Source organism: Cololabis saira, chromosome 9, assembly GCF_033807715.1.
Source record: "Cololabis saira isolate AMF1-May2022 chromosome 9, fColSai1.1, whole genome shotgun sequence".
Taxonomy (NCBI): domain Eukaryota; kingdom Metazoa; phylum Chordata; class Actinopteri; order Beloniformes; family Belonidae; genus Cololabis; species Cololabis saira.
Genome location: NC_084595.1, coordinates 4,867,789 through 4,880,801, shown reverse-complemented (window position 1 = coordinate 4,880,801; position 13,013 = coordinate 4,867,789). Strand labels below are relative to the sequence as shown.

General features: G+C 37.7%; 1 protein-coding gene across 1 annotated transcript in view; it reads right to left on the bottom strand.

Moving 5' to 3' along the window:
• Positions 1–12,640, bottom strand: part of tango2 (transport and golgi organization 2 homolog (Drosophila)) — a 47,320-nt gene extending 34,680 nt beyond the window's left edge. Inside the window, 3 exon segments of the mRNA XM_061729796.1 lie at positions 9,619–9,721; positions 9,814–9,874; positions 12,478–12,640. Of these exon segments, the coding sequence (XP_061585780.1) occupies positions 9,619–9,674 (56 nt within the window). The 5' untranslated portion in view covers positions 9,675–9,721; positions 9,814–9,874; positions 12,478–12,640.
• Positions 12,641–13,013: the final 373 nt, after the last annotated feature.

Genomic DNA, 13,013 nt, shown 5'->3' with positions numbered 1-13,013 from the left:
TAGATATGTTATATGTAAGTAAGTATATGGATATATTGAGTTGTATTATACGTACAGTATTTATATATTTATATCTCCATTAATTTATACTGATTTATAGTTATATGTAGATATGTCGATATATAGATTTATAGTAATTTTCATGTATATAATTGGAGGTAAATAAATGAAGCAGTGTATACTGTATATAGCATATCTACTCTTATATAGTTATTGAAGTATATTGTTCTATTGTTCTATATTATACTGTAGTATTATAGTAAAGTAGTAATAATGTAATACTATGCATTATAATTACTTCTATTAGTACATACATAGAAGCACAACTACACTACTACTGGGTGTTTGTTTTGCTTCTTTTTTTTGCCTTCATTTTTTTTATTTTGACTATATTTATATTTACATATAATTTAGTATTATATCACTGTATAGAACCGTTATTGAAACTTGTCTTATTATATGTAAGAATGTATGTAAGATTCAGGGTAGGAATATATATATATATATATATATATATATATATATATATATATATATATTTGTATTCTGTTTTTTCACTTTTTTGTACGCCTTTTTATGCATCTTCGAAATAAAATCTTCAAAATCAAATCATGTGGTTTTTGAAACCAGAAAATTGCATTTTGACCTATTCCATGTATAGCTGCCCAAACCTTCACAGAATTTGATCCAACATGCTATTGTGACACTACAAAAGCAACATAAGCAAAGACAGCCCGGTGAAAGTTATTGACCTGTTAGAACAGCTGCATGTTTCTTCTTTGCATGGCAAAGGTCCCCTATTAATCTTTTAAAGAGGGAGCCTTTTAAGAGCAAACAAATACAGCAAACGGGCCTCGCCGGGGTCAAGCGTGACGTGCCGAAGGCTAATGACGGCCTGTTTCCACGGCAACCACGTGAGTCACCGCTGTCCCTGAAGACAGAACTAACACTAATGATGCTGACGGGACAGATCCCAGCGAAGCCTCTTAGAACCACGGCAACAATCAGCCAACTTGGTGAGCCGCATTCTGTAATAAACGTCCAAAATGTAATAACTTTGTCATTTCATTTTGTAATAAAGCCGCATTTTGTAATAAACTACCCCAACGCATTTTGTAATAAATTTTACTGCATTATGTAATAAGTTATTACATTTTGAGAAGATTATTACAAAATGCACTTGCAACTTTTTTATTCTCTAGAAAATGTAATAACATGGTGCATTATGTAATAAGTTATAAGTTTAGGGATGACAAAGAAAGAAAGAAAGAAAGAAAGAAAGAAAGAAAGAAAGAAAGAAAGAAAGAAAGAAAGAAAGAAAGAAAGAAAGAAAGAAAGAAAGAAAGAAAGAAAGAAAGAAAGAAAGAAAGAAAGAAAGAAAGAAAAGTTTATTTCTTTTTTATTGGCATATAAGTCCAAACTTCAAATAGGCAACTAAAGTTATATTTGGAGTTTTATACATAGATTTATTGGGCTACATAGCTCTAAGGGAAGTTGCATAAAAAACAACAAAAGTCACTCTTGTATAAATTAATTGTTAAACAACAATAATAGGTATTATTACATAATGCACCATGTTATTATTTCCTAGAAAATAAAAAGGTTGCAAGTGCATTTTATAATAATCTTCTCAAAATGCAATAACAAAATTTATTACAAAATGGGGCAGTTTATTACAAAATGCGTCTTTATTACAAAATGAAATGAAAAGGTTCTTACATTTTGGACGTTTATTACAAAATGCACCGTTATTACAAAATGCGGCTCAACACAGCTGCATCATGTCCAAAGCATGCTGATAAGCAGATAAGTATTAAAGCTAATCAACCTTCAGTTATAGGACGGTGTCTTTGTATTTGACAAAAACAGCTTTTGCGCTAGAGGGAAGTGTTCCATATAATTTTATCAATTTATCTTGAACTGTGCGGCGAGCTATTTGTACTGAAATCAAAAACTAATGTGGAATATAGATGGAATGCCATAAAATGAGATAACTATTTATAGATGGTGACCCAATTTCATTTGTTAAGTCGGGACAATAAATATTGTTAAGACATTTGGGAATGACATGTTTAAACTCATGAGCTGGATCACCAATGACCTGAAGGAGCTGCTCAGTGAGTAGAGAGAGTCTCCAGGCAGGGAGACAGAGGCATGAGGAGAGGTAAAAAAAACAACTGCAAGCAGCGATGAACGGGCCCTCGCGCGTGCAATTTTCACCAATAAAGGTCAAGGACTCAAAACCAAGTCCGATGACACCACCCACGACTCTTTATATCAAACCATTCAAAAGTTATAGCAGAAAGTAGGAACTATCACATATGGACCAATCAGATGAAGGGGGGGCGCGCTTTTTGGCGTCTAGCGTCGCCACGGTAACGCTTTTGACTGAGTAAAGTAATGCGTGTCGTCGCAGGATCGAGACGCACATTTTGATGTATAACACACCTGGGTGCACGTTACGGTTAGGGCTGCATTAACGGCCCAAAAAAATGGCATAAATTGCGCCAAAATTACACGATTAATTCAAAATGGCCGACTTCCTGTTCGGTTTCGGCCATGGCGCCAAGAGACTTTTCTTTAAGTTGCGACATGATACAGGTGTGTAGCGATTTTCATGCATGTACGTCAAACCGTATCGTGGGGCTTGAGGCATAAAGTTTTCTGGGGGGCGCTGTTGAGCCATTAGGCCACGCCCATTAATGCAAACCATTAAATATCAAATTTTTCTCCAGGCCTGGCTTGCGTGCAAAATTTGGTGACTTTGGGGCACGTTTAAAGGGGCAAAAAGGCCCTCATTTCGTCGGAAGAAAAACAAGGATAAAAACAACAATTCCGACAGATACAATAGGGCCTTCGCACTGTCAGTGCTCGGGCCCTAATTAGCATGAGGGTAATCAGTGCCTAATTTGTGCTGAACATGAAGCCATTTAACTCACGCAGATACATTTTTATCATCCTGCCTGCTGTGATTTTCCACATACCTGACTCAGTTGTATCATCATCATATTGTTTTTGACTCACAATGCAACAAAACAATTTCTGCAAACAGTAGTCTATATATAGACTCAGTGTGACAAAGTAGCTTTCACCTTTCCCCAGGTCCGTGTCTAAATCGGTTCTCATAACACACCTCTGCCGTCGGCCCGAGGCTGGAACATTCCAGAGAGGAAGGACAGGGAAGGACTACGACTATGGAGGGTTTGCTCTCTACGACTATGGAGGGTTTGCTCTCTACGACTATGGAGGGTTTGCTCTCTACGACTATGGAGGGTTTTCTCTCTACAGCTATGGAGGGTTTGCTCTCTACGACTATGGAGGGTTTGCTCTCTACCACTATGGAGGGTTTGCTCTCTACGACTATGGAGGGTTTGCTCTCTACCACTATGGAGGGGTTTGCTCTCTACGACTATGGAGGGTTTGCTCTCTACGACTATGGAGGGTTTGCTCTCTACGACTATGGAGGGTTTTCTCTCTACAGCTATGGAGGGTTTGCTCTCTACGACTATGGAGGGTTTGCACTCTACGACTGCGGAGGGTTTGCTCTCTACGACTATGGAGGGTTTGCTCTCTACGACTATGGAGGGTTTGCTCTCTACGACTATGGAGGGTTTGCTCTCTACGACTATGGAGGGTTTGCTCTCTACGACTATGGAGGGTTTGCTCTCTACGACTGTGGAGGGTTTGCTCTCTACGACTGTGGAGGGTTTGCTCTCTACGGCTATGGAGGGTTTGCTCTCTACGACTATGGAGGGTTTGCTCTCTACGACTATAGAGGGTTTGCTCTCTACGACTATAGAGGGTTTGCTCTCTACGACTATGGAGGGTTTGCTCTACGACTATGGAGGGTTTGCTCTCTACGGCTGTGGAGGGTTTGCTCTCTACAACTGTGGAGGGTTTGCTCTCTACGACTGTGGAGGGTTTTCTCTCTAAGGCTATGGAGGGTTTGCTCTCTACAACTATGGAGGGTTTGCTCTCTACGACTATGGAGGGTTTGCTCTCTACGGCTGACGAGGGTTTGCTCTCTACGGCTGACGAGGGTTTGCTCTCTACGACTATGGAGGTTTGCTCTCTACGACTGTGGAGGGTTTGCTCTCTACGACTATGGAGGGTTTGCTCTCTACGACTATGGAGGGTTTGCTCTCTACGACTATGGAGGGTTTGCTCTCTACGACTATGGAGGGTTTGCTCTCTACGACTATGGAGGGTTTGCTCTCTACGACTATGGAGGGTTTGCTCTCTATGACTATGGAGGGTTTGCTCTCTACGGCTATGGAGGGTTTGCTCTCTACGGCTATGGAGGGTTTGCTCTCTACGACTATGGAGGGTTTGCTCTCTACGACTATAGAGGGTTTGCTCTCTACGACTATAGAGGGTTTGCTCTCTACGACTATGGAGGGTTTGCTCTACGACTATGGAGGGTTTGCTCTCTATGACTATGGAGGGTTTGCTCTCTACGACTATGGAGGGTTTGCTCTACGACTATGGAGGGTTTGCTCTCTATGACTATGGAGGGTTTGCTCTCTACGACTATGGAGGGTTTGCTCTCTATGACTGTGGAGGGTTTGCTCTCTACGACTATGGAGGGTTTGCTCTCTACGACTATGGAGGGTTTGCTCTCTACGACTATGGAGGGTTTGCTCTCTACGACTATGGAGGGTTTGCTCTTTACGACTATGGAGGGTTTGCTCTCTACGACTGTGGAGGGTTTGCTCTCTACGGCTGTGGAGGGTTTGCTCTCTATGGCTATGGAGGGTTTGCTCTCTACGGCTATGGAGGGTTTGCTCTCTACGGCTATGGAGGGTTTACTCTCTACGGCTGTGGAGGGTTTGCTCTCTACTGCTGTGGAGGGTTTGCTCTCTACGGCTGTGGAGGGTTTGCTCTCTACTGCTGTGGAGGGTTTGCTCTCTACGGCTATGGAGGGTTTGCTCTCTACGACTGTGGAGGGTTTGCTCTCTACGACTGTGGAGGGTTTGCTCTCTACGACTATGGAGGGTTTGCTCTCTACGACTGTGGAGGGTTCGCTCTCTACGACTGTGGAGGGTTTGCTCTCTGTTACTTTTTTGTTTTGTTTGGGGTTTTATTTATTTATTTTTTCTTTTTTTCTTTCTTTTTCCTCTTTCCTTTTCTCATTTAAACCTAAATTGAGTGTTTTGCTTTATTATATCTTATAAATATCTGAGTTGTAAGGAATATGATTCGATTGCTGGACAATAATTCAGCGGCCCTTGATGTTTCCTTTTATGTAAGAGCACTCTTATTTTTGTGTCATTGGAAAGATTTTGAAAAACAAATAAAGATATTGTTAGAAAAAAAAAAGTAGTCATCCATCCTTGAGTAAAAGTCAAAAAGTACTAGGTGAAAAAACTAATCAAGTACTGAGTGTAAACAGGAAGAAACTGACATTTAGGCTTCAGAACGTCACATTATACGACAGAAACGTCACCAGCGTCATGAGTGCGACCTGTGTTTACAATTTCTTTGGCCACCGTCACTATTTTCTTGTATTTTACCTGTTTTATATTCTAAAGTCACACTGCAAAAACTCAAAATCTTACCAGGAATATATGTCTTATTTCTAGTTAAAATGTCTCATTTTTAGTCAAAAAATCTCATTACACTTAAAACAAGAGTCATTACCAGAAAGATAACTTATTTGACAATTTTCACCTGTTTCAAGTAAATTTTCACTTGAAATTAGTAGAAAAATCTGCCAGTGGGACAAGATTTATCTTCTTATTACAAGCAAAAAAATCTTGTTCCACTGGCAGATTTTTCTACTTATTTTAAGTGAAAATCTACTTGAAACAGGTGAAAATTGTTGTTTTTTCCAGTGATGAGTCTTGTTTTAAGTGTAATGAGATTTTTTTTTTACTAAAAATGAGACATTTTAACTAGAAATAAGACAAATATTCTTGTTAAGATTTTGAGTTTTTACAGTGGGAAGTCATCATTCTCATGTATTGCAATGACTCAATGGAAAACTCTGCCAACAGACATTATTTCATGTACAAGTCCCCACAGTTTCTCACATCTGGCCAAGCGTTGGTTACCGTCAAGACAAGTGTGTGTACATTTATGAAGTGTGTTGTGTGTGTGTGTGTGTAGGGGGGGGGGGGGGGGGGGGGGGGGCTTTAAATCTTAGGTGCCAACATCTGACAGATCTCATGCTCTGTTGAATCTGCATCCATGTTTTATTAATCTATTTTATCTATTGTCTCTTTGCTTTGTTCTGCTCTTTTACTTATTTTTTCTTTTTCTATAATATTTTTTATGTATTATTCCATCAAACCTGCCCAGGGACTACAGGTGGAAAATAGCAAGCTGCTACAACCTGGTACAATGCATATTCTCTTGTACAAGATTAATGTCTTATTGTGCACTGTCCCTGTTTTGAAATACATAAATTACAAATGACAAATGACATTGTATTCAAATCAATAATTTCGATGTGGAGTTGGTCCATAGGCAAGGCAAGTTTATTTAGCACATTTCAGCAACAAGGCAATTCAAGGTGCTTTACATAATGAAAACATGAAAAGTAAAGAGGAAGAAAAGTAAAGAGTTACAGTGCAGTGGGAGAATAAAGAAAGAAAAGTTAGACCTAAGCTAGAGTTACTGCAATTAACATTGTTTAAAATTAAATTCAGAATGGTTTAAATAATTCCATCGTAGGCAGCTGTAAACAAATTCAATTTTTAACCTTGATTTAAAAAGGAACTGATGGTTTCAGCGTTCCTGCAGTTTTCTGGAAGTTTGTTCCAGATCTGTGGAGCAGAAAAGCTGAATGCTGCTTCTCCAGGTTTGGTTCTGATTCTGGGGACACGGAGCTAGATCTGAACCAGAAGACCCGAGAGGTCTGGACGGTTGCTATGGCAACAATAAGTCAGATGTGTTACCAACTAAAGCCGGGCAGACACTGTGCGATTATCGGCTCGTTTTGAGACGATTTTCCAGTCGTGCGACTATTTTTTGGATCGGGACGGATTTTGACCCAATTGTTGGTCGTGCCTCGTGCATTAAACGTGCGGTAACGACGAGAGATTAACACCTCACGACGAGCTCCCGATCAGGAATCGTGAGGTCGCAAGAAAATCAAGCGTGTTTGAAATCCTGGTCGCTCCTCGTGAAGGAATCGCACAGTTGAAGCAGCTACGACCCGATTTGCCTCATCCTTTCGCAAGGAGCATGCGCAATCTCTGATGTCACCTCAAAAACTATTATTTGTAGTTTAAGTTTTGCAAATTCACATTACAAATCATGTTTTAATAGCAGAAAAAAAGACTGCATTTCCACGGACGGTGCGGGTCGCCGCGTACCCTACGCCGTAGGCTCTGCATTGGTGTAACGCGGAACCATAAATCAGCCTTCAGGGCATCAGGGCAATCTGCCTCTGCAAACACGAGTCCCGGCCCAGGCACAGCCCCCCTGTTATTTATAACGCCTTATAAATGTTGCTATTCAACAGCGTGCCCTCTGCGCTGTTCTGAACAAAAAGAAGGGTTCATTTTGCTGGGAAGCTGGGTCCCTCTGCCGAGACACAACTTTTGTGGTATGCGTTCTTTGTTGTGTCTAAAAATGATGCGCAGTGCCCACCCAATCAGAAACGGTACAGATATTCTGGGATTTTTTTTTATATACATAAAAAAATTAAATTATAAAAAAATAAAGGATCCCATAACCTTTGATCGGGTGGGCAGGATACACGTTTGGGTGGACACAGCCCACCCCTGCCCCAAAACCGGCCTCGAGTTCCAGTAACAGAGGTTCCGACGGGAGGATAATGATCGTATAGTGTGAGCAGACGGAGCATCAGAGCATCGGGTCGTACAGTGTGAGAACATAAATCGTGGACTGTGAACTTTTGAACTCCGCGATCTAGTGGTGCAGTGTGAGATGGGGCTGAATCAAACGATTTAAAATATCGCACAGTGTCTGCCCAGCTTAAGGGGAGGGGACAGAGACAGGAAACTCCTCCAACGAGAGGCCTATTGGATACATTATTTACAGACAGAACATCCAAAAGGTATGAATGAGGAATGTGTGTTGTCGTGCTTTCTGTAGATGGTGATTGTACAGTCACATATCTATTCCCGATGCCACTATGGATCTATGCACATTATCTTGTATTTTTTAGTTGATTCTTGGGTTTGTGCGGCCTACTTAAAAAGCTTTCTATTTGTATCAATTTATTATTTTTCTTTGATGTTTCTCTATTGTATTTAAATATTTTCATGGCACTTCTTATTCCATGATTGATGTATGGTTTTTATTCCGATTGGTTTAGTGTCGATCAGAGTCAGCTGGCTTCTGTTAAATGGGAAAATCCACTTAATCATTCATCGCTGAGGACGGCTGTAAGCTGAAACGCGTCCGATTCTCTGCTGCTGTGCAGTGATTTAACCATATATTAAAAGTTTTGTACTTACAGTGAGTGCTGTCGGATTTTTGATTTTTTTTACATGTTTTTTGGACTGGCACCCGGTGACACACTTTTGGTCTTTTTGAGTGAGCACGCCAAGTCTGCTGATTACTCAGTTTGACTGGATGTCATTCAACTACCTCTTTTGAAGTTAAATGTATTTATTTTAGTTATTGCACTATTCTGCACTTTTTGTTTTAGTTTACAATTTCATGTTTTTACATTTTGTCACTTATCCGTGCTGATCAGCTTTGTTGAAATAAATGTCCATGTTGTTCTCCAATGGACAATAAAATAAACTTGGGATAATTTAGTTTTAGTCCTCTTTTTTTTTCTTTTTTTTTTTTCTTTAATTCATTGCCAAAATGTATCTGATCGGGAAAAAGTATCGGAAATGTATCGGGAGCCAAAAAAAATGATCGGATCGTGAAAAATCGGGATGGGCAGAAACTCAAACTCAAGTGATCGGGAGATAAAAAATCCTGATGGGGACAAAGCTAGTAAGCATCAATCTGAGCTCCTTCTACCAAATCCAAACAAATACCCGATAACGCCGTCAACATCTTTGCCCGTGAGAGATTGAACTGAGCAAGTTTCACTGTCTGCCTAAATGTTCTGCGTTTATTTGAAAATTCCACTTAGACACTTTCATGCAGTTTAGTGCTTAAAATAAAGCATTTAATTACATCGTTTAAACTTAAAATGTGACCATATAAATCCTTAACATGCCCAGACCATTTACCTACATTGCAAAAACTCAAAATCTTAACAAGAATATTTGTCTTATCTCTAGTTAAAATGTCTCATTTTTAGTCAAAAAAATCTCATTACACTTAAAACAAGATTCATCACTGGAAAAAACAACAATTTTCACCTGTTTTAAGTAGATTTTCACTTAAAATAAGTAGAAAAATCTGCCAGTGGAACAAGACTTTTTTGCTTGTAATGATCAAGATAAATCTTGTCCCACTGGCAAATTTTTCTACTTATTTCAAGTGAAAATTGACTTGAAACAGGTGAAAATTGTCAAATAAGTTATTTTTCTGGTAATGACTCTTGTTTTAAGTGTAATGTGTGTTTAAAATAAAGCTGTGTTTTATTATTACTGCTGTGTCCGTTCCTTGTTGCGATCACTTAGTTCTCATTGAAAATGTTCAAATCTTAGAGTTATTTTTGGACAGAGAGGGCGATTGTACCTGTAGGCATTTTTGGACGCAGGCCGGGGGTCAAACTTGAGGAAGATAATACACATGGATGAAGTGAGAACTGATGACAGGCCACATCAGATATAAGTCACATCTGAAAAGACAAAACACAAAAGAGCAAACATCACAATCATCTTCTGCGTACACATTTGGAAGTGTTATGTGTTTATTATCTCTTGTACTTACATGGTTTACTTGGCTGAAGGCGAGATAAAAGAACAATTCACAGCACATTCTGTTTGTTTGCCTGTGAAGATAATCCATGTTCAGACTGACAGCATTTACAAAGATAGTATCACAATTGTTTATCATCTTCATTATGATATTAACTACAGAGGGAGCAAATACATAACTGTGAACTCGGATAAAAAAAATCCCCATTCACAATTTTCTGATCGTCTCAGGGAAAAAAAAAAAAAAAAAAGGGAAAATTTCAAAATCACTCGCAATCCTGTATAAATCCAGAAATGTACTGAATTCCAAGGCCTTGCATTTGATCTACCACTCATTGATTGTTCCCTATTTATCTTACTGTGTGGAATTGTGGGGATCCACCTTTAAAACCACCTTAAATTCAATAATAAAACTTCAAAAACGAGCCATACGTATCATCAATTAGGCTGATTACTTTGCTCACACAGATCCACTTTTTCTAAATTCTCATGTTATTACATTTTATGATTTGTTTTATTATAAAATCATGCAAATGATGTTCAGAGCAAAATCAAAAATGCTCCCTGACTCAATACAGAGGTTCTTTTCAATTCAGGAGACTCGTTATAATCTTAGACGTGTCTGCAATTTTACCGAACAAAAAGCTAAAAAAAAAAAAGGAATGAAAAGGAGACATGTCTCCATTACTGGAGTTAAATTCTGGAATGATGCCAACATACATTTAAAAACATGTCATTCTCTTTTTGTTTTTAAGAAAATGGTTTGTAAAGCTATTTTTGAAGCTTATAAGTGCGATTGACTATCTGTTAATGTTTCTTTGCTTTTCTGTTGTTTCTTTGCCTTTTGTCGTTTCTTTGCTTTTCTATTCTCTTTTTGCTTTTCTGGAGGTCGGTAGCCAAAAAAAGAAAGTTGGTAATATAGATATATAAGCAGTTTGCTTCAGCCTTTTCAGTCTTTGTTCAACACATTTTTGGTTTTGTATGAAATGTTAATGCTGTGCACAATGTTTTTTTGGTGTTTTGTGTTGTCACGACTGAATAAATTTAATTCATTCATTCATTCATTCAAAATATAAAGTTGCTTGTCACGAGGCAAGGCAAGTTTATTTGTATAGCACAATTCAACACAAGGTCATTCAAAGGGCTTTACATCAACATTAAAAGCAGCAAGACACAATAAACAGTAAATAACAAATAAAATGAAATAAAATGATAAGAAAAGAGGTACAATAATAAAAGGCACAAGCTGTTAAAAAGTAAGGGCAGTAGAATACAGCAGGTCAGTATTTAATTAAACAGTAATGTTTTTATCCTGATTTAAAGGATCTACAGTTGCAGCAGACCTCAGGTCTACAGGAAGTTTGTTCCACCGGTGAGGAGCAGAATAACTGAACGCTGGTAGACTGGCAACATGATACTAGGGCTGGGGATCGATTCAAATATCAAGAATCGATTTGATTCGGATTCTTAAGATTCAGAATCGATTATCACGCTTTGATTCGATCCGATATTGATTTGGGTTAGTGTTAATAAAACTGTTTTTTCAGCTGTTGCATGAATTATATGACTGTCTAGTTCTGCAACATATTAATACTAGTATTATATTGAGATTCAACAGCAAGTATTGCAGCTAATGATGCTGTAAGGACCAATCAGCTCCCAGAATGCTGATAGAACTGAAACAGAAACATCGTGGGTCAGAATTATCAAACAGATCCAGGGAGGAAACAGAGACGGATGAAATCGCTTTTATTTTTTCCCCATTTATGAGAATTTGGTTTTTAACATTTATGCAAATGTAACCCCAAGACAGTATATAAAGCAAAGAAATATAGACAATTTTTACTATTATAAGTGAAAACTTTAATGTTTTCATACCTTTAAACATATTTTAAGGCAAAAACATGGCACCAGTTATTCTCGTGTCCAACAAAACATTCCTTTTTTGGGCATAAACAAAAAAAGTACCAAAAGTTGTAATGTAATGATGGAAAAAAATATATATATATATATTTTTTTAAATCGATCTTTAGACTTATGAATCGATATTTAGGAATTAATATGAGAATCGATTTAAAATCGGAGAATCGATTTTTTCAACACAGGCCAACATGATACCAACGATTTTAAAGAAAATACTTAGAAGAGCTGTAATGCAGAAAGAGGTTGTTGTAGAATGTGACTAATGTTTTTGTAAGTTAATTGTAATCTGTTAGGAGTTATGAATGTTATCATTACTATATTGATATATATTTTATTTTTGTTTACTTTTGTATGTATTTTATGTCTGTTATATTTTAATGTATCATTCTTTGTCATGTAGGATTTGTTTTTAATTGTTTTTATATATAATATATATTTTATATTATTATATATATATATTATTATATTATATTATATTATTATATTTACATATACATTTATATTTATATATATATATATATATATATATATATATATATATATATATATATATATATATATATATATGTAGCAATAAATAAATAAATAAATGAAATACCGGAGGTCAAACGATACAAGGGACTGTCTTTGCAACAGGATGTTAGTATTTGATCTGCTTTAAAATTAAACCTAGTAATAATGTGTATTATTAAACTTAATGTGACTGACAGCAAAATAACTTATAAATAACAAAATAACAATAAGCTTTACTTACCATCCGGGTGACCGCAGCTCACGATTGTGACAAAACGGACTACAAAACAAAGATTTGTTCGACAAAACTGTCTGTAGAAGGTTTTATAAAGTATTTACTGCTATTCACTGTCAGCTGCTTTTACCTAATACCTTTTAACACTCGTTGTTGACAACTAAAAGGAAACGCTCGCACGGAGTAAGCTCGATTTTGTTTCCGTGTGGCGTCGTGTCATCATAAGTCTCACCATCTACCGACCGTTGTGCATGAGTTGCCTTTAACTCCGCCCGATTTAGCACCGCTGTAAAGTGAAACGAGCGCACTTTCGTGCAATTGGCTGAGGCGTCCGGCGTCCGCCGCCGCTTCTTTCAGAATAAAACAACTTCCGGGTTGTTTCTCAGATTCCACGTAAAAGCGGACATTAGGATTGTGACCAGTACTCGAGTTGAGGAGGGATGAAATAAAAACCGAAATAAAAACGGTCAAAATCATCCCCCCTTTCCATCCCTTATGTCATTTCATCAATGAATGTGGTTTTACTGCTATTTCAACATTTA